The sequence below is a fragment of the Rhinopithecus bieti genome, unplaced genomic scaffold (assembly GCF_001698545.2).
Source record: "Rhinopithecus bieti isolate Rb0 unplaced genomic scaffold, ASM169854v2 scaffold_13112, whole genome shotgun sequence".
NCBI lineage: Eukaryota > Metazoa > Chordata > Mammalia > Primates > Cercopithecidae > Rhinopithecus > Rhinopithecus bieti.
In genome coordinates, this window is record NW_016807891.1 from 1,352,264 (window position 1) to 1,374,327 (window position 22,064).

Below are 22,064 nucleotides of genomic sequence, written 5' to 3' on the forward strand. Positions count from 1 at the left end.
TTAAGGACTGGGGCCTGGGGCGGGGTTCACCTTAGTGGAGGAGTCCTGGGGCGGGGTGCGCCACCCGGGACAGGAGCAGGAGCGCACAGCGTGGAGGGTCCCTGGGAGGGGCTGCACCGCTAGGGATGGTGACAGAGCTCACAGCGTGGAGGGGCCCTAGAGGAGGAGAGCGCCTTCGGGCAGGGATCCTGGGGGCAGGGCTTCACTACCAGGGGTGGGTTCCGAGGGGCGGGGCTGGACAGCCTGTGGAGGGGGCTGGGTGGGAGCGTGCGGGGATGAAGGGGGTGCGGCAGGGTCAGCTGGGGGGACAGGGAGGGTGAGCTCCCGCCAAGGCGCCTGGACCCCAAGGAGTACAGCTAAGGCGACCACCAGTGTCAGCTGAACGCCCCGGGAACGAGGATGTGGGTGGAGCCGGGTGCGCGAATGGGTGTCTCAGCTGCCACCAGTGGCTGGAGGTCGCGGGAATGCTCAGCTGGGACCCAGTGCTCTTCGGAGAAGGGAGCGGGAGCCACTAGGTGTCAGGATCCCTGAAAAGCACAGTGGCTTTGTCGGGACAGCAGGGCGCTCTTTCTGCCCAGGGTCTGGAGGGGGTCGCAGGAAGCAAGGACCGCCCAACGGGCTGATCGCGGCTCCCTCTGGGGCCTGTCAGCGGCAGGCCCAGGGTGACAAGGAAACATGGCCTTGCCACCGGGACTAGGCCTGGATGGTCCAGGGAGCGGGAAACCCTCTGCCCTCCTGCAAACAGAAGACCAGAAGGAATATCTGGCGAACCGCCTGCAGGGAGGGCTGGACTGAGAGTGGTCCCTCTGTTCTTCTGTCCTGGCCACACTGGCCCTTGCACTTCCTGGGATGGACTCTGAGGGTCTGCGAAGGCCACTGGGCACCCTGCATCTCCCACCAGCGGCCAAAGGCAGGAAAAGGAGCAAATTCGAAGTCAGTTGAGGGTCATCTACTCCTCTCTTCTCACCATTGTTCCTAAATGTCCCCAGTTTGTCTTGCTCAGAATGCAGAGGCAGGGGAGTCATTACTGAAAACGAGCATTCATTGAGGACCCTCAGCCTGCAGGCATAACTGGGGCAGGCCTTTCTAATTCTAGCTGTCCTGGTGGCTTGAGTGGCTAGAGAGGGATATAGATTAGCCAGGTGTCTAGGGGGAAGGAGATCGTTCCCTTATGGTGTATAAGGTGTTCCCAGAAAATGCATCCTTCCTCTCCCCCACTCTCACCCCAACAATCCTAGACCCTAAATAAATTCCGCTTCTGATTGGTTAGCACACACTGGCCTGCATGCCACCCATAAACTGTAAGCACTCATGGACAGCCTCACCAACAGAAGCAAGCGTGTTTCTAGTTTAGACAACTGCTATGGGTTGAATTGTGTCCCCTTGAAATTTAGGTTTTGGAGTCTTAATCCCCAGTACCTTAGAATGTGAACTTATTTGGAGACAGACTTTTACAGAGATAATCAAATTAAAATGAGGTCATTAGGATGAGCCCTATTCCAGTATGACTGGTTTCCTTGAGAAAATGGGAAATTTGGATACATACAGACTTGCATGTATTAGTCCTTTCTCACACTGCTAATAAAGACAAACCCAAGACTGGGTAATTTATAAAGGAAAGAGGTTTAACTGACTCACAGTTCAGCATGGCTGGGGAGGACTCAGGAAACTTAGAATCATGGCAGAAGGGGATACAAATATGTCCTTCTTCACGTGGCAGCCTCAAGAAGAATGAGTGCCCAGTGAAGAGGGAAGACCCTGATAAAACCGTCAGGTCCTGTGAGAGCTAACTCACTATCACGAGAACAGGATGGGAGAAACTGCCCCCATGATTCAATTGTCTGCAGATGGTCCCTCACAGGACATGTGGGAATTATGGGAACTACAATTCAAGATGAGATTTGGGTGGGGACACAGCCAAACCATATCAGGGAGGATGATGTAAAGGGACACAGGGAGAAGACAGCCGCCTGCAAGCCTCAGGAAAAGGCCTGGAACAGGACATTCCTTCACAGCCAACTGCTTGATTGCATACTTCTGGTGCCAGTACTGTGAGACAATGAATTCTGTTGGTTAAGCCACCTCATCCTTGGTACTTAGTTTGTGTAGCCCCGGCTGACAAATACGGCAGCCATAAACCTCAGCCTGTTCCCAGGAGGATCTTTGGTATCTGATAGCTCCTCTCTGCTTGGCTTTGAGCAATATGCAAGGACAGGGGGGAAAGGGACATTTGCAATCAGATCTGTCTCTGCAGCGCTGTTTGCCTGTTCTCCCAGGCTCGACTATCCACTGGATGTTAAGACGGGAGGGAAACACGAGGGAATGGTAGGTTCCCAATCTCATTGCCATCAGGGACTTCATTTTGTTTTCCTCCTGGGAGCAATATGTTTTGAAAGAACTGTTACCTATATATAATTTCACTTGTTAACTGAATTTTACATTTTAAGTATGCAATACTCATGTGACTGCCAATCAACTTATGATTAATGCATAGCAGTAATGCACTGAATGAGATAAACAGCCGAAAAAGTAAGGAGTCTTATTGTGTTAACTTGTTCTATGCTGTTTTGTTGAAAGGAAATAAAATTCATCTGGCTGTTGGACAGAATAAAAACATTGACAATAACGCCATTTGAGGGGTCCTGTAAATAAGATGGGGGCACCAGGAGAAAGAGCAGAGCCCCATACCCTGTGGGCCAGCCACTGCCTAGGGAAAAGTGGTGAAACTGAGCCTGGCAGGCACAGCTCATTCTTACATTTACCAGTCTAATAAACGGCTCCACCTTCCTGGGGCCAAACTAACCAAAGGGCAGAGAGATGCCTGAAGTGTGAAGTGACTGGGACTCTGTCACTTGGAAGGAGGTCCGCTGGGAGTGGGCCGGAAATCTGTCCCTTTAATGCAGGGGTCAGTAAACCGAGGCTCCTTGGCCGAGTCTGGCCAGCTGCCTATTTTAATAAATAAAATTTTCCTAGAACACAGTCTCACACCTATGTGTTTGCATGTCTGTGGTTACCCCAGAGAGTTGTGTAGATTTGGCAGAGACCGTGTGACCTGCAAAGCCTAAAACAGTTGCTACCTGGCCCTGTAGAGAAAAAGTTTCCCACCCCCTGCTCTAATGTATCACTGCCTTCTGGAAGGTAGGTATGGAACTTAGAACAAATTGATGCAAAGTGGATTTTTGAAAAAACAATCTTTTTCCATGCAGTTTGGATAACTGAGGTCACAAACAAATTCAAGTCCTGAGGCTTTTAGTACCATGCAAAAGAAAATGATGCAACATAAATGTTAACATCTAAATTGAAACAGCCTTGAAAGCAACAAAAATAACAAAAGCATTTAGAAGCCCATTTGTCAAATAGCTACCAATGGTAATAATCCACTCCTCAGGATGATATGAACTGGGGTTTAATGACCTGCAGGACCAAAGAAACTGATTCTCTGACCTGGAGATTATTTGGAATAAAGAGGGTAAATTCTGTATCACAGGTTTTCTAGAGAACTCAGTTACACCTAAATTTGCTGTAAATAATTTCAGGTTCTACTTTTGGAGGCCAAGGAGGGCGGATCACTTGAGATTAGGAGTTCAATTAAGAGCAGCCCAGCCAGCGTGGTGAAACCCCATCTTTACTTAAAATACAAAAATTAGCCAGGTGTGGTGGCCCATGCCTCTAGTCCCAGCTACTTGGGAGGCTAAGGCAGGAGAATCACTTGAGCCCAGGAGGTCGAGGTTGCAGGGAACTGAGACTGCACCACTGCACTCCGCTCTGGGTGACAGAGTGAGAATCTGTCTTCAAAAGATGATAATAATAGTAAGAAGAAGAATAATTTCAGGCCCTAATCAAGCTGAGCAGTAAAAGCAATATGGAATTAGTTCTTAAGCCAGTGCTATGGTCTGAATATCTGTGTTCCCCCCAAATACATACGTTGAAATCACAACCCGCAACATGACAGTATTAAGAGGCAGGCCTTTGCGAAGTGATGAGGACATGAAGGTGGAGCCCTCACAAACGGCGTTATCACCCTTGTTAAAGAGACTCCAGAGAGCTCCCTCACCGCTCCCAGCATGTGAGGACACAATGAGAATGTGCCGTGTAGCAACCAGAAAATGCTCCCTCACCAGACACCAAATCTGCCAGCGCCTTGATCTTGGACTGCCCAACCTCGAGAACCTCGAGAAATAAATGTATGTTGTTTATAAATCACCCAGTATATAGGTATTTTGTTATAGCAGCCTGATGGGACTATTCTGTTTAGTTTATTTCTGTGTGACACACAGTAGTGTGTATACCGATTAGTTGGTAGCACAGGCTGAGTAATCCTGGGTAAGAATGTTGGCTCCGTGTTGACCAGCCATGTGGACCTGCCACATTAACACATACTGTTTCACTCTACCCACCTTTGAGGCAAATGTTGCCAACTTCATAGAGCTCTTATATGAATGACTTTAATTAATCAATGCAAAGTGGCACATAGTAAGCCCAATGTAAGTATAGCTATTATTATTGTTTGCTTTTGTAAGTGATATTAGAGCTGCTCTTCACTAAGTCCTGGGTCCCGGTGGCAAACCTCACATCCCTGACTCTCGTTTGCTGTCAGAAATTAACACAGGTGAAGGCAAAATGTGAGTGTCAATCTGTGGCTTCTAATCCTCTGAAGCAGCTTACTTCAGGGAGCCCACAGAGTGGATGCACTGAAGGCTGCACACTTATTTAAAGCCTCAGTAATGCCTCTGAATTGTAAGACAAATTCGTCATCGAAAGCTGCCAGCAAAAATGTGATCGGCTCCTGTACTGCTCCCTAGGGAGTTCTAGTAGCGTAGGCTTTGCCTATAAAATACGGTTCCTGTGGCAGCAAAGCAGATTCCATTCAACAGTGTTTTTCAATTCTTTTTTTCTCCTTCTGCCTTGTGCAGCATTTCTGCTGTGGAAATGAAAAACCAGAATCAAAGGACAATGGTATTTTATGAAGGTTTGGATTAAACTCCTCAAAGTCTAAGAGCTGCATTTAAAGAAATTATAACTGGTTTCAGAATCCGCTTTCCCTCATGCCGAGGGGGCTTGTGGATAACTCTGTCTTGAGTGAGGCTTTGCTGTGAAGGCCCCACCTTAGGTTTGGTGGGATTAGCTGGCTTTTCTTCTCTGTGTATGTTGGGGACAGAAGCTGACTGTTTCTTTATGCATCGAGGACTCTACCTCCCTGAGCACTGAATTTCCATTTGCCAAGTGCGGCCAAGCACCTAATACAGATATATGTTGATATGGTAATAAGTCCCCTCCCAAATCTCATCTCCAATTGTAACCCCCACGTGTTGAGGCAGGGACCTGGTGGGAGGTGATTGGATCATGGGGGCAGTTTTCTCCTTGCTGTTCTTGTGATAGTGAGTGAGTCCTCAGGAGATCTGATGGTTTAAAAGTGGCGCTTCCCTCTTTGCTCTCTCTCTCTCTCGCTCCTGCCACCACGTGAAGGTCTTTGCTTCCCCTTTGCCTTCTGCCATGATTGTAAGTTTCCTGAGGCCTCCCCAGCCATGCAGAACTGTGAGTCAATTAAACCTTTTTTTCTTTATAAATTACCCAGTCTTAGGCAATTCTTTATAGCAGTGCGAAAATGGACTAATACACACGTTAACTGTCCAGAGGCACAAAGGGGAATCTCTGAAGGGCCTGACAGTATACAGACAGTGCTCAATATGAGCCTCCCTAGGTCCTCCCTCTGTGGAGCCTGTCTGCTTGGGAACTAAGCACCTTTACCACACAAACTCAGCCACTCCAAGGGGGCTGTGCAGGGAAGGTGAACTCAGTTCTGTTGCTGATCTGCCTGTCAATATCTAGGCAACTCTCCATTATCCAGCATACTCTTAAGCTCACATGCCTTTCCAAAAGAATTTGTACTAGCTCAATGAAATTATGACCTCTCTGCATGGATACCTCTTTCCCTCTCCCTGCTTGTTTTTCTCCTTTCACCTATTAGTATCTAACCTGCTAAGTATTTTGCTTAGTTATCATGTTTTCTCCCACTAAATGTGAGCTTTGTGAGGGCAATGATTTAGCTTTATCACAGCTATGTCTTCAGCATTCAAAAGAGTGCCTGTCTCAGAGTTGGAACTCCATAAATACCTGTTGCATGAATAAATGAGGAATGAATAATCGGAAAGCCAATTTTTAAAACAAAAGGATAAGTCACCGATTTTCCAAATTAGCTTCTTAGACTAAATAGGGGTTTCGGTTTGGATTGTCAGCTGCTTTGCTTATCCCTGTCCGCGTTCTCCTCCTCTGGTATCGTCAGTAGCAGTGGGTTATAGTTTCTTCTCTACTTCTCCAGTTGCATTTTCACTATCCAGTGACCTGCCCTTGGAGAACTCAGGGCTTCGGGGAATGGGGCTGAATATCTTCCTCCAGGGCAGGTAGCTCCTTAAAAAGGGGTTGGTCAGGGGGCTGAGCCCAAGGCCCAGTTTCCCTTGCAAACTCATTGGTGAGAGAGGAATGAGTGAAAGGGGAGGCAGGCATGTTCTAGTGGAGACCTTTCACATGGTATGAAACACCAAGAGTGAGGAATCCACGTTCCGATGAATCAAAACTCCTGTGTGAGCATGTCCTCTGTGTCTTTTCATTGAGTGCATGCTTGTCGTGATACGCATCTAATGTTTTTTATACAAGAACATATTCACACACAGATCACACAACTGTGGACACATATGTTTGCAGCTTGCCCTTTTCATTTAATAATACATCTTAGTTTTCAAAATCACCCCTTTTAAGGGGTACAAGCAAATGACACAAGAAAAGGACAACATTTTTCCCAATAACTTTGACCAAGAGGAATGTATAAGATTGAATTCGAGTTTCAGCCCCTTTGGATCGCTGTTTCTTCCTGAGTTGTGAATTGCTGGGCTGGGGGTGATGGGGTGAGTAGGGAGCTGGTATCAGTGGAAGAGGAAAGACGGTTGACTCCGCAATCACCGCATTTCCAACTGGTGACAAGTTGAGCACACAGATGAATGTAGAACTCTCTGAATCAGAACACTCTTAGAATTTGACGCAGACACAAGGTCAGAGGGAGGAATTATCTTGACTTCAATCCAATGGTAGAATATCCAGATTATTTGAAAATTTATAAGAATTTCTAAAACTTGTGACATTAATGTACCAAGAGAGGACGCAGAATCTTTTCCACAGGAAAAAACAAAAATCCAAAGAGAATAGTTGAGTATTGTCTTTTCAAAAAAACCTAACATTGTGTCCTTTGCCAGCAACAGTCCTCTGAGATACAGAATTTTGAATGCTGTTATAATTAATGAAAATGTCCTCATTAAGCTTCACACAATACCAAACCTCCAAGGAGATGCTCTGGATTTATAAGTAAATTGAGGCCCTTATGAATCAAAAGAAACTGTTTTGGATCACCTTGGGGGTTTTCAGTTTTAAAAGTAGGTCGTTTATCCTTGAACTAGCAAACTGACGGAAAGCCTCAAGATGAGGAAGTCATAGTGCTGTGGCTTCTGAGGACAGGAAGTAAGGTAGCCCAGTCATAGGCTGATTAGCATATTAAACAAGGTGGGCTAGGATGTGCTATGTAAATACACCTTAAACCCAAAGAGTCTTAACCCCCGATGTGCTGGAGCTGGCGTGTATGACTCACAAAAGCCAACTGTTAGCATTTCTTCTAAGCTCTGCGTTTAATTGGTAGCCTAAAATTGACCACGATCGAAGTATTTACACCACGGAAATCATCAAATACTACAAATCAGTTTTTTTTTTTCTCCAGAAAGTGCGTTGTTAAACATAGGTGCACCAATGGGCTTAACATAATAACCATGACATCACACATCACAGAGGCTTTTTTTTTTTTCTTGTTCATAGCCTAACATTTATGTTTCTCCCGGGAGGCTCTTAGTGCAATTGCTTGGAAATCCAGGTGCCTTCTTTTTTAATGGTTTCACTATTACTGGGGCCTAGGAGTTTTTAGGACTTTAGAGTCATGTATTGGATGCTCGGAGTTTATTAGCCTGTGAGTTAGGGGAGAGGGTTTGGAGGACTGCCTGGGAGTTTTTTACGGACCAGGACTAGAAGTAGAATGTATTGGAGTCACCCACATTCCTGGCCCCAGCCTAATTGTGAGGGAAACTGGGAAATGCATCTTTTGCTTGTTCTGGAAGTGGTAGTATGTTTGATGAGCACATAGCATTACCCCTGCCACAATTACATGACAAAAGGTATTAATTTTTTTCTCTTGTTTTTTTTTTTCTTTCTTTCTTATAGAACTTACTGGTTTAACCTTGTGTTGGATAGTGAATTAATGCTTTAAATAGTCTGAAAGGGAGGAGAAAATAAAGGACCAGGGTCCCAGTTTGCTCAAAAACTTACCCCAGTTATTTGTATGAGAGTGTGTGCAACTTCTGGGGAGTAAGAGTGCTTCTCAGGTTGGGAGGAGTCATGGGGCATGATGGCTACTTCCTGCCAAGTGTGTTTGCCTGAGCTACCATACAATGTACCACAGACTTGGTGGCTTAAAACAACAGAAATTTCTTCTCTTTTAGTTTTGGAGGTTAGAAGCCTGAAATCACGGTGTTACCAGGACTTTTTTTTCTAATTTCCAACTTCTAATTTGTGAAGGATATTCAGGTTTGTTACATATGTAAACATATGCCCTGATGGATTGTACAGATCATCCCATCATCCAGGTAATAAGCCCAGCATCCATTAACTATTCTTCCTGATCTTCTCCCTCCTCCCACGTCCCATCCTCTGACAGGCCCCAGTGTGTATTGCCCGCCCCCCATGTGTCCCTGTGTTTTTATCATTTAGTCCTCATTTATAAGTAAGAACATGTGGGACTTGGTTTTCTGTTCCTGTGTTAGTTTGCTAAGGATAATGGCCTCCAGCTCCATCCATGTCCCTGCAAAGGACATGACCTTGTTCCTTTTCATGGCTGCGTAGTATTCTATGGTGTATATGTACCACATTTTACTTATCCAGTCTATCATTGATGGGCATTTAGGTTGACTCCATATCTTTGCTATTGTGAGTAGTGCTGCATTGAACATGTGCATGTGTCTTTATAATAGAATGATTTCTATTCTTTTGGGTATATACTCAGTAATGGGATTGCTGGATTGAATGGTATTTCTGCCTCTCGGTCTTTGAGGAGTCACCACACTGTCTTTCACAGTGGTTGAATTCATTTACACTCCCACCAATGGTGTATAAGCATTCCTTTTTCTTCACAACCTTATCAACATCTGTTGTTTTTTTGACTTTTCAATATTCATTCTGACTGGTGTGAGATAGCATCTCATTGTGGTTTTGATTTGCATTTCTCTAATGATCAGTGATGTTGAGCTTTTTTTCATATGTTTCTTGGCTACTTGTATGTCTTTTGAGAAGTGTCTGATCATGTCCTTTGCCCAATTTTTAATGGGGTGTTCTTTTTTTCTTGTAAATTTAAGTTTCTTGTAGATGCTGGATATTAGACCTTTGTCAGATGCACTGCTTACAAAAATTTTCTCCCCTTCTGTAGGTTGTCTCTTTATTCTGTTCATAGTTTCTTTTGCTGTGCAGCGCTCTGAAGTTTAATTAGATACTATATGTCAGTTTTTGCTTTGTTGCAATTCAGCAGGATTGGTTCTTTCTAGGGGCTGGGAGGGAAGGCTCTGTTCCAGGCCTCTCTCCTTGGCTTGTTGATGGCCATCTTCTCCCAATGTGTCTTCACATCATCTTCCCTCGGTGCATGTCCATGTCCAAATTTCTCCTTTCAATAAGGACACCAGTCATATTAACTTGGGGGTCTACCCTACTCCAGTATGACCTCATCTTAATTAATTATATCCTCAATTACCTTATTCCAAATAAGGTCACATTCAGAGTTCCTGGGGGTTAGGACTTCAACATGTGAATGCTTGGAGGACATAAGTCAGCTGATCACATTCAGTGAGGTTGTTTGGCAGTGGTTCTAACCACAGCAGTGTGGTGCAGTCTCCCGTCTCACCTTCAGTCACCTGCACTTCCTCCCCCTGGCCCAAGCAATTGCCCATCATTCATTCTTTTCTGCTACTCTACTTTGTGCAGGCCTCTCTTATTCCATTTGTATTTTTCTGTGGTTCATAACTAATGGGTTGATTTCTTTTCTCAGTCTGTGGTCTCTTTAAGGTAGGGACTCCCCATTTCTCTCCTGGAGCCTGGCATAGTGTCTCACACAATGGTAGGCCTAATGTGCTGTGGAGGTTGAAAACTGGAGACCTCCACTCTACCCACATCATCTGCCCCAGTCTGTGGACCAGAGCAATTTTTCAGGATCGGGGTGGAGGTTATTGTGAAGTGCACTGAGGGCAGGTGATCAGGTGCCATGACCAGGCTCAGGTTGTGCTACGTTTTAACAATATTCAAAACACAAAGGGAGAGGTCACAAGGTAAAAAATGGATATTTTCTCTTTTGCTTTTTTTTTTTTTTTTTTTTTAAAGGAACATCATCTGTGAAATAGAGACAATTCCTTGAGGAATTTTGATGGCAAAATTTCAGTAATTTCAGAAGGTGTGTCTTGTGATGAGCATTTAAATCCCAATTGGTTTTTATTAGTATCATTTTGCTTCAAGCCATACGGGAATAAAATAAAAAAAGAAAGATTAATAATTAAAATCCAGGGAAACGACAGATTTTCAGTTTGATTAGTTATTGAAAATGGATAGTCACATTTCAAAGTAAGGCTGCCTGCCTGCTTACGATTTTTTTTTTTTTTTGGTCCTTTTTTTTCAATGATAGAAAATTCACTTGTACTCTGGAAAGTTCTGAATATGCAAAATCTGCACAAAAATAAGCTTCCTAAGATTCTGATCACTCCATACCCACAAGCAGTGAGATTCCTAGTAAACACTAAGACGTAGAAGACTGTTGGCAACTAATCCAGGGATTGTGAGGCAGGCATGGTTGCTCATAGTGGTTACTTTTATAGTGTTTTAGGAGACCTGAGTAGAATGAGAAGAAACAGGCATTTTCTCTGTAAAGTTGCATATTACACTGGGCTTCCTCAATATAGGGAACAAAATGAATGAACATATCCTTTCTCATTCTGATAATAGTAATTGCATTCTCATTCTATTCTGAAGTCCTTTCTTCAGAGTTTTTCTCCCAGGATAATCCAAGCACCCCAGTGGGGGCTCACTCAGTTCAGGAGGGTTGGACCTGATTACAGGCACTGTGCAGAAGAAAATACAAGACCAGGCAGTTCCTGGAGGATTTATTTTCCCTGCTGTTCGTGCCACCCACTCTGGAGGGCTGTCTCTCAGATCTGGGTGATATGGTTTGGCTGTGTCACCATCCAAATTTCATCTTGAATTGTAACTCCCACAATTCCCATGTGTTGTGGGAGGAACCCAGTAGGAGGTGATTGAATTATGGGGGTGGGTCTTTCCTGCACTGTTCTTGTGATAGTGAATGAATCTCATGAGATCTGATGGTTTTAAAAAGGGGAGTTTCCCAGCACAAGCTCTCTCTCTGGCTGCTGCCATGTAAGAAGTGCCTTTCACCTTCTGCCATGAGTGTGAAGCCTCCCTAGACACATGGAACTGTAAGCCCATTAAACCTCTTTCTTTTGTAAATTGCCCAGTCTTGGGTATGTCTTAATTAGCAGTATGAGAACAGACTAATACACTGGGTGAGGGTGGCTGCCCACATGCAGGGAGCATTATAGGGGTTGAAGGACCATCAGTCACCTCCACTTTGCCTCAAGGTTCTCAGGGTGCAGGAGGAGAGAGGGCCTCCTGGCCATGGGTGTAGCTTTCTTCCAGGGGTTCAGTTCTAGAGACTAGGTCTTCATGTTGTACACTGCAGCTATTCTCCCCAAAACCCATGGGACAGGGTCAGCCAGGTCAGGAGGGTTTCCAGAGGCAACAGAACACCTAGATGATGAGCAAGAGCCTGGCTAATATTGAATCCCTTAAAATATTGGGTGTATGTGTGGTGGCATGGGGGTGATGAAGATCAAGCCTTTGGCCAGCCAGTGGCTCTGAATCTCAAAGGAAAGGTCTGGATACTCTGGAGAATTTATCCTCCCTCATCCTTACAGAGTGTGTGTGCTGTACTTGGGCTTCATGTGTGTTACTAGGTGGCCCATCCCAAAAAGGTTTGCTTAGCCTCGCAGGCCAGCAGCAGATTGGCTTCTGCACCAACAGCTGTCTATGTTATGGATGTTAAAGATATTGAGATTTCTCTATCATGTCTTAAAATGGTTTTTTAAAGTTTTCATTTTATTTGCTAAGCAAATGTCTAATTTGTAGGTAGTCAAAGTGATTGATATTTTTGACATTTTACCTATTGTTTTCATGTGTACAAGTTTTCGAATGGATTTTCTTTTTCATTTTTCTTATCATCCAGAATTTACTTTTGGCTATAGTGTGATGTGAAGGCCCAAATAACTAGCCAATTGTCACAATACTAAATGTTGAATGGCTTATCAATTCTCCATTGATTCAGGCTTTTAAAAAATCCTGTGGGTACATAGCTATGCGGTAGGTTGCCATCAGGAGACATGAGGGCCAGGGTGGTTTGACGTGAACACATCCAGAAGTTGAGTGAGAGTGAAGACAATGGTAAGAGATGCTTGTGTCGGGTGACTCATAAAATGACCGCAGAGGCACAGAGGCAGAAGCCACTTTCCTCCTTCAAGCCGACTAGAGTAATTCTGAACTAAGACATACCAGGTTCCCTGCAGTGGCTGGCCAGGCACCTTACACATGTTGCTGTTGGAATTCTTACGAATCTTAAAGTAATAATTCTTAAAGACCATGTTGTTTCCTTACTAGATGGCTCATTGAGTAAGGACAGTAGCCATGTCTGAGTTATCTTCTAAATTCCCTCAGCAGGAGCACAGCATATTGCACATGACAGATGATCCGTGAATGATTTGCTAAGGATTGGCCAAAGCTACGTTATGATCTAGTTATTCCTATTACTGGCCAAAGTGCCGAGTTCCTGCAGTCACTGTGAGTGGGCATTACGTGTTTTCCAACATACTATATAGAAGTCTTGCATCCTTTTCAGTGCCTACTTCCACCTCTGTATCCTCCTGTTGGAGGGAGTCATTCTAGCATCACTAATGGGGAAAAACAAAACAAAACAAAACAAAACCAACCAAGCATAAGCTAGAGACCTAATGCTCCCAAATCCCATGGAGACATGTCTGAGTTTGCTGCTGGAAAATTTAAGGCAGCTGGAATAACGAATGGCATGACAAGGTGAAGATTAAAGACCAGCTAACACACGCATTCTTTTTTCTTTTACTAGATACCGAACAAGGAAGATTTTCTTTTGTATTCCGAAAAAGTTGGGATGATAAAATGGAGATAATACAGATGATAGCTTTGTTAATGGGTCATTTTCTAATACATCAGAGTGGTGTGTATATGTAAATTACATACATATGAGATATACGTGTATATTATATATAATATATGTATTCATATATTTATGGATTACCAAGTGTCACACTTATCACAAATGATTAAAGAAAAAATACTTTTATCTTTCAAGAGAGGGGTTTGCACATAGACAGCCTGACTCTTGGCTAGTGTTAGAGTTCAGGAACCAATACACCAAAATATGGCACTCTGACACTCTGGCCTCAAGAAAAGAAGGCTCACAGTCTCTCTGACCACCCCTACCCCCGGCCCTGGCTCCTGTCTCTCAATTGTTTGTCTCTCCCGAAGCACTTGATAAAGTTGATCTCTAAAGTTCACTTACTTGCCTAAAGTCTGGACTCACCAAAGAAGAAAACAATGACCCCTGGTACCTTCCCTGAGTTTTCATTAACTGCACTCACATCATGGGAAGACAGGTTGAAGTCTGCTAAGACACCTGGACAGACTTTCGTCACAGACCATCGTCTGCTCTGTGGGCCCAACAGACTTTCTCCCAGACCATTGTATCCCGCTAAAAATAACTTACTACCTCCCTAAAATCATCCACATTTCCCCATCTTCCTTTCTCATATGAAGAAGGCTGTGCAAGCATCTGTAGCCCATGGTGTGGTGGGGTAATCACCCTGAGATGTCCCCCATGCACATTAATAAAAATGTGTATACCCTTTCTTCTTTTAATCTCCCTTCTGTCAGTTGATTTTCAGGCAACCTTCAGAAGGCAAAGAAGATGTCTGCCCTTGGCTCCTGCACTAGTGACTTAAAAGATGACTTCTGTTAAGTTTCATTATCCGAGTATATAGGTATTGTTTGTTTTTCAAAGAAGCTCAAGCTTATTACAGAAAATTTGAGAAGACAAGACAAGTAGAAATGAAGGAAAAGTACACACATGTATAACCTTAGAGATGTGGTTTTGCTATGGTCTGAATGTTTGTGTCTCCCCACATTCATATGTTGAAGCCTCACCCTCAATGTGGTGGTATTGGGAGGCGGGACCTTTGGGAGGGGATTAGGCCTGAGGGTAGAGTTCTCAAGCTTGAGGAGGCTTGTTTGCCTTTCCAGCATGTGAGGCTACAGGGAGAAGACACCATCTGTGAATCATAAATAGGGCCCTCGCCTGACGCCCAGTCTCACAGGGCCTTGAACTTGGCCCTCGCAGCCTCCAGGACTGTGAGAAATACACTGCTGTTGCTTAGAGGTCACCCAGTCTGTATGTTATTTTGTTATAGCAGCCTGAATGGACTAAGACAAATGTTTATTTTAAAGTTTGAGCTCTAGCAATGGAGTCAGACAGCAAGAGAGCTTGGGGAACCACCTCTCTCAACAAGGGAGGAGAAAGTTGAGAAGTGCCATGAAAATGTCCCTACTTCATCCTGGGCCTCTTAACAACCTTCTCTTGCTGGTGAGGGCTGGGCTTCTCCCTGCTCCACGTCACAGCCGGTTCTGCTTGGTGAGGTGACCTTTCCTATCACATACTCACCACATGCACCTCCAGCCTCCCTTGGGAAAGAACTGGCATCCATCGGGCTCAATAACCCGGCCTTCAAATTAACCCACGGCTTTCTTTCTCTTTTTTTCCTAGACAGGAATTATTTCCCTCTATGACTGTGTTTTTAAGAGGCGACTAGATTATGATCAGAAGTTGCACCGAGATGACAGAGAACATGCAAAAAGCCTGAGACTTCATGTTAATGAAGAGGTAATATTAAGACAGAATGTTAACAAGTTGTCAGCAGATTAACAAAACTTTATACAGGCATATCTAGTTGTATTACACTTCACTTTATTGGGCTTCATAGAGACTGTATTTTTTACACATTGAAAGTTTGTGGCAACTTTATGTCAAGTAAGTCTATTGGTCCCATTTTTCCAACAGCATGTACCCACTTCCTATCTCTGTGTCAGCATTTTTTAACAATAAAGTATTTACAAATTAAGATCTGTACATTTTTCAGACATAATGCTATTGCACACTTAATATACTATAGTATAGTGTAAACGTAACTTGTATATGCACTGGAAAACCAAAACATTTGTATGACTCACTTAATAGTGATATGTATTGCCGTGGTTTAGAACCAAACCTGCAATATCTCTGAGGTATGCTTGTACGTGTGTGTGTGCACGTGCGTGTGTGTGTGCTGGGGAGTGTATGTACAGTCATGCATTGCTTAACAAGAGGGATTCATTCTGAGAAATTCATTGCTAGGCGATTTTGTCATTGAGTGAACATCAGAGTATACTTAACACAAACCTAGATAGCATAGCCTACTCCACACCTAGGCCATATGGTACAGCTTGTTTCTCCTAGGCTACCAATCTGTACAGCGTGTTACAGTATAAAATATTGTAAACGATTATAACACAATGGTAAGTGTTTTTGTATCTAAACATAAAAAGGTACCATAAAAATATGGTATAAAAATAAAAAATGATACACTTCTGTGGGCACTTACCATGAATGAAGCTTGCAGGACTGGAAGCTGCTCTGGGTGAGTCAGTGAGTGAGTGGTGAGTGAATGTGAAGGCCTAGGGCATGACTGTGCACCACCGTAGACTTTGTAAGCACTGTGCACTTTGGCTACGCTACATTTATTTTAAATATTTTTCTTCAGTAATACATTAACCTTAGCTTACTGTTACTTTTTAACCTTACAAACTTTTAATTTTAAAACTTGGACTCTTTTATAAAGTAACACTTAGCTTAAAACACAAACACATTGTACAGCTGTACAAAATATTTTCTTTCTTTAGATCTTTATAAGGTGTCTATTTTAATTTTTTTAAGCTTGTAAAGTTTTTGGTTAAAAACTAAGACACAAACACACACCTTAACCTAGGCCTACACAGGGTCAGGATCGTCAGTATCACTGCCTTCCACCTCCACATCTCGTCCCACTGGAAGGTCTTCAAAGGCAATGACACGCAACACACATGGAGCTGTCATCTCCTAGGCTAACAATGTCTCCTCTGGAATACCTCCTAAAGAACCTGCTTGAGGTTGTTTTACAGTTAACTTTTAAAAATAAGTAGAAGGAGTACACTCTTAAAATAGCGATAAAAAGTATAATAAATACAGAAACCAGTAACATAGGCATTTTTTATTATTGTCAAGTACTGTGAGCTATACATAATTGTATGTGTTATATTTTATATGACTGGCAGCCCAGTAGGTTTATTTTCACCAGCATCACCCAAACGCATGAGGAATGTGATGTACTACGACATGACAACAGTTATGACATCATTAGGTGATAGGAATTTTTTAGTTGTATTAGATTTTGCCATTTTCATGGCAAAAACAGCAATTACTTTTGCACCAACTTAATATTATAACCTTATGGGACTATCATCATATATGCGATTTATCATTGAGTAAAATGTCATATGGCACATGACTGTATGTGTATATGTGTATGCATGTATATAGGCATACGATGGACTGTACATGCTTGTGTATGGTACCCTATATGTGTGTATATGCTTATTTACATGAATATGGTATATTTGTATATATTGTACAGTATGTTATGTGTGTGCATATGCTGCCTACCTGCTGTGTATATAGCATGTGCATTGTGTGTATATGCATGTGCTGAGCTATGTGTATATGTGCGTACATGTGTGTGTGTCTGCTTGTGAATGTGCGTGTTAGGAATGTGTGTATAGATGCATGCATTACAGTGCATATGTATGTGGAGTTTGTTATAGTGTGTGTGCTTATGGTATGTCAATAGTGGGATATAGTATCATGCATATTATGATGTATGCTTGTACATATGTGTGCATAGGTATGTACATGCATGTGTGTGTATATGCGCACATACACCTATATATTTAATATTGTCCTCAGTTGCTTTATGTAATCTTCTTGATGCAGCTCTCCTCTATCTTTTTGTGCCAAGAAGCTAAGGCTAGGATACTCTTATCGTTCCCTGTATTCAGTCATGTCATTGTGTATTTTTCTTGATATTGTTGTTTGGTTCTTTAGAATTTAAAAATTTAAGGACAGCAAAGCTAAGACGTTCCCTTCAACAGATAAAACAAGTCTCTGCTTAACCGCTGAGTCCAGACTTTCATAATTTTTCCAGAAAAGTTGGTCTTGCAGAGCTGAAATTGTGAACACGAGAACATTTCTTCCAAGTTTAGTTACGAAGCCACCATAAGCAGCACATGTGGTGCCTTCTAAGTTGATGCAAAGTTAGTTTTTTCCTCAGGAGAAAACTGTGGCACATAGTTTTTCAGAAAAAAGCTTTATCCTCTCAGAGCTGCCATTCCCGAAGAGAGAAAAAGTAAAGGCAAAGAAATCATAGGCTGGGTGTGGTGGCTCACGTCTGTAATCCCAGCACTTTGGGAGGCCAAGATGGGTGGATCACCTGAGGTCAGGAGCTCGAGACTAGCCTGGCCAACATGGGGAAACCCCATCTCTACTAAAAATATAAAAATTAGCCGGGCATGGTGGTGCACGCTTGTAATCCCAGCTACTTGGGGGGCTGAGGCAGGAGAATCGCTTGAAACTGGGAGGCAGACAGGTTGCAGTGAGCTGAGATCGCACCATTGCACTCCAGCCTGGGTGACAAGAGCAGGACTCCATCTCAAACAACAACAAAAAAAAACAAACAAAACAAAAAAACAAACAAAAAAAGAAAAGAAAAAGAAAAAAAGAAAGAGAAGAAAAAAAATGACGAGCAAATTCTAGGTGGTGATGAGTGGTATGTGGGAAGACGAAGCCATGTGAGGATGTGAGGGGGGAAAGTGAGAGGGATGAGTAGGGAGCTGGGGACGGACGTGGCCAGGGAGGACCTGGACATCTGAGCCAGGATCTGGGTGGTGGGCAGGGACCAGCAGCAGCAGGGGCCGGTAAATGACCAGGAAGAGCACAGAGACGGGTAGAGCAAATGGTCCGGCACAGTTTCCCAACATGTCCATTGAATACACCAGCCAGCTTTCTAGCAAATTCAACGGTTCCCCGCCATAGGCTACTTCCCTGTAAAGCCGCTGGCTTCAGCGTGGAGGTCCACTCTTAGTCTACCGTGGTGGGACCCGGGCAGGTAAAGCTCCCAGGACCAGGCTGATGGATGCACGGGTGAGCTGTGCTGGCAAATGCAGTGGTGCTGACTATGTGCTTTGATAACTTTCACCAGGAACAGGAGAGGCCGGTCGGAGTGTTGACGTCTTCTGTCTATGGGAAGCGCGTCAGTCAGCCCATTGAACCCCTAAACCGAGACTTCGGCCGCGTCAACCATGTGCAGGCTGACTTCTACAGGAAGAACGACATTCCCAGCCTCAAAGCACCGGGCTTTGGGCACATTGCTCCAGCCTGAAGCACCCCTGTGGTCCACAGGGCATGTCGCGATACCCTGTGGGCCGGCAAGGTTGCACAGCAAGAAGGTGGCGTCTGGAGCCTTCTTTCCCCTTCCCATGACACCTACGAGCTTGGCTATGCCTGTGTTGCATCTCTGCAGTGGGACACATGAACGTTAGCAGCTTCCCTCGGGTTGCTGTGGTTAGCAGGCTGACCAAAAACACCTTCAGTACATGTGAAGAGTCTCTGGTGTGATGATTTTCAGCAGGAATTATTTTTGATCAAATGATACTGGAGACGGATTCACTGTGAGCACCTGAATAAAATGAAAACTTTGTTCCCCCTTGGTAATGGTTGGGTTGGTTTTTGTCATCGGCTGTCTACATTTGCTAGGATTCTTTGGGGAGGCAGTCACAGGAGTGAGGTGCAGTTACTTTTCCGAAGAGTTATGGGAACTCCTGCTGCCTGGTAACACAAGCAACCCTGCCATATTCCCTTCTCCAGGAGGAGATATAATGACAATTGTCTTTTGGCACAACTGAACTCTAGAAACTCCATTTTTGTTTTTTCCAGAGGTCTGAGCCACAAATAACAGAATTTAGTGCAGTTGGGACCAGGAGCCCTAGTAAGGATGGGTGGCCCTGGTGGCCAGCAGTGCTCACTGTTACCGCTCAGGGAGAGAGGGCCAGTTGTGGGAAGAGACTAGATTTCGGTGTTCAACAAACGGATAAAATTCTGGCTGCTGCACTTTCTAGATTTGTGTTCTAGGGCAAGTCATATCATCTATATGAGCAGACATTTCCTCATCTTTACAGTGGAATTTCCAAACCTAGAATTCATGTGGGAGGCAATGAGCTGCCGGAGTGCACGTACAGGCACCCAGTGTGTGCCCCACCCAGTGCCCCATCTTCACAGCAATGACTTGACTTTAATTAAACAGTCTTCTTTTTGTAAGCAGTCGCTTTTCACCTAAGTTGGAAATATTTACTCTGGGGATAATTTGAAACTTACCCAAGTGTTAAGGGATCAGCTACGTTTTTAATGAATGGACCCCTTGGAAGAAATTATCTCTCATCTACCATGATTAAATTCCCACAGTTTATCAGTGAATGGGCAGGTGGCCTAATTAATTTCAATGCTGATTGCTCCATCACTGGTTTTATTGTTTTGAATATGCAAAGAGGATTCGCTAAAAATAAATGACACTGAATTGCCGGCAATTTCAAGGTTGAGTGACTCCTAAATATTTATTTATTTTTTTGAAAACAATTTTTCAGTGTAGGTGTCTTTTATTTATTTCAAACAAATGGCAGTAGTTTATTTCGAATGCCTTTGGGTGCATTATACCATATTTATAGTAACATAATAGAAAATATATAAAGTTTGGGTTATAGAAATATTTATAAATTATTCATTATTCAGACTTGATGTCAACAAAGACAAGGCATCTGTAAGTGACTGTAATAAATTAATGTCAAACTAAATTATTTTCATTTACTTTAAGTCAGACCTTACTCCCTTCACCTTCTACTACATACTGACTTTCAAAAGGCAGGGCTGTAATTGGCCAAGATTTCAAAAGCTCTCACATTTGTAAGAGGAAATTAAGTGTATTTCTCTTGGTATCCCAATGTTTATCATTTAAGGCCAATGCATGAATGCTTGTTAAACTCATCACACATAAGATAATATATTCTTATATTAATGGATTGTTTTGGTTTATAAATTTTCATCACTGGACAATTGTGTTTCTTTTTCTTTTTTCTCTTTCTTTTTTTTTTTTTGTGAGACAGAGTCTCGCTCTGTCACCCAGGCTGGAATGCAGTGGTATAATCAAGGCTCACGGTATTCTAGACTTCCTGGACTCAAGTGATCCTTCCACGTCAGCCTCCCAGGTAGCTGGGACTACAGGCACGTGCCACCATGCCCAGCTAATTTTCTTATTTTTTTTTGTAGAGGTGGGGTCTCACTATGTTGCCCAGGCTGGTCTCAGACTCCTGGGCTTAAGTGATCCTCTCTCCTCGGCCTCCCAAAATATTGGGGTTACAGGCGTGAGCCACTGCACCCGGCCTGATGATGTTACCTGGTCATTCAGTGTATTCAGAGCAAAGGAAAGATGAATGGTTGCTGCCTTTAGGAGCACAGTGAGTTGGGAAGGAAGAATAACATCGTGGATTGATGACAAAACTTAAACACTTCTAAACAGATATGTAAAGCACTGGGGTTTTTAGGTAACTGGACTGGAGGCAATTTCCATGAGAAGCTTCCTGTAAGACTTTAAGGAGAGCACTGGGGAGAGATTTTTTTCTTGAAACCAACGGCACTGGGACCTGGGCTGATGAGCGATGCACTGCCAGTTTTCTGCCTGGCATTTTTGCTCACAGGGATGCTTTCAGCTGCCCAGAGCTTTAAGGAGCTTTGAGCAGGAGTAATGCTCTTCTAGATTCAGGGAACAGGCAGTTTTCCATTCTAGCCTGGCCTCAACTGCTAATCAACTGTGGAACTCTGAACACGTGTGCCTGAATGACTCTGCCCCAGTTTCCTCATTTGCAAAAACATTGGGGAGGGAGGGAGGGCTCAAGCTTGATCAGGGATCAGAATCACCTGGAGAACCTGTTCACTAACTAGCAATTGTGCTGGGCCCCCGCCCCGGGGATCTCAGATTCAGGGTCCTCCTTCAGGTTGGGGCCTGAGAATTTGCATTTCTGACAAGTTCCCAGGGGATGCTAAGGCTGCTGCTATGGGACCACACCTAGAAGGGCCCAGGTGCACACAGAGCTTCCCACAGTGGATTCTGACAATGAATGCTTTTAAAAGCCTATTGTTTGATAAGACTGGTGATATGGCTTTGGGAGAGCACAATTCTCCTTTTGAGTTCTTTTTAGCACAAACCCAAGTTCAGTGCACCGCATGGGGGAATGGGAGGGACTCTGTTTATGAGAACTTGGTGGACCACCCAGCTGGGGGTGTTCACTCAGGGTAGGTTACCCAAGGAGACCTGCGGATGAGTGTAGCAGGATGTGACAGAGGAGGAACCCATGAGGCACACCTGCTGCTCATCTTTACACATTCTACACCATGGCCAGTTTGAGCTCATGGAAATGCTACGACATCCTAGTCCAGATTTCGATTAGAGGAAAGAGAAAAGCCCTTGCTTCAACCACGGTTTTTGGAGATCTAGGGATATTAAGGCCAATGCTGAGTTGTGATTACAGGATCAAAAAATTCCCCACTGAGGCGGAATACTAAATAAGTCATGCTCTACTCACACTTCAGTGATAAAGGACGGTTATCAGCTTCAATAAGTGCCTTTTACTGGGAATGAGTCACAGTCCTGGCACAGCAGCTGTGCCCG

At 43.8% G+C, this 22,064-nt stretch overlaps 1 protein-coding gene across 1 annotated transcript in view; it reads left to right on the top strand.

The window, feature by feature from the left end:
• CFAP90 (cilia and flagella associated protein 90) overlaps nt 1-20,193 on the top strand; it is a 21,752-nt gene extending 1,559 nt beyond the window's left edge. Inside the window, exons 2-3 of the mRNA XM_017884066.1 lie at nt 14,987-15,103; nt 18,549-20,193. Of these exons, the coding sequence (XP_017739555.1) occupies nt 14,987-15,103; nt 18,549-18,728 (297 nt within the window). The 3' untranslated portion in view covers nt 18,729-20,193. The remainder of the gene's footprint in view (nt 1-14,986; nt 15,104-18,548) is intronic.
• Nucleotides 20,194-22,064: the final 1,871 nt, after the last annotated feature.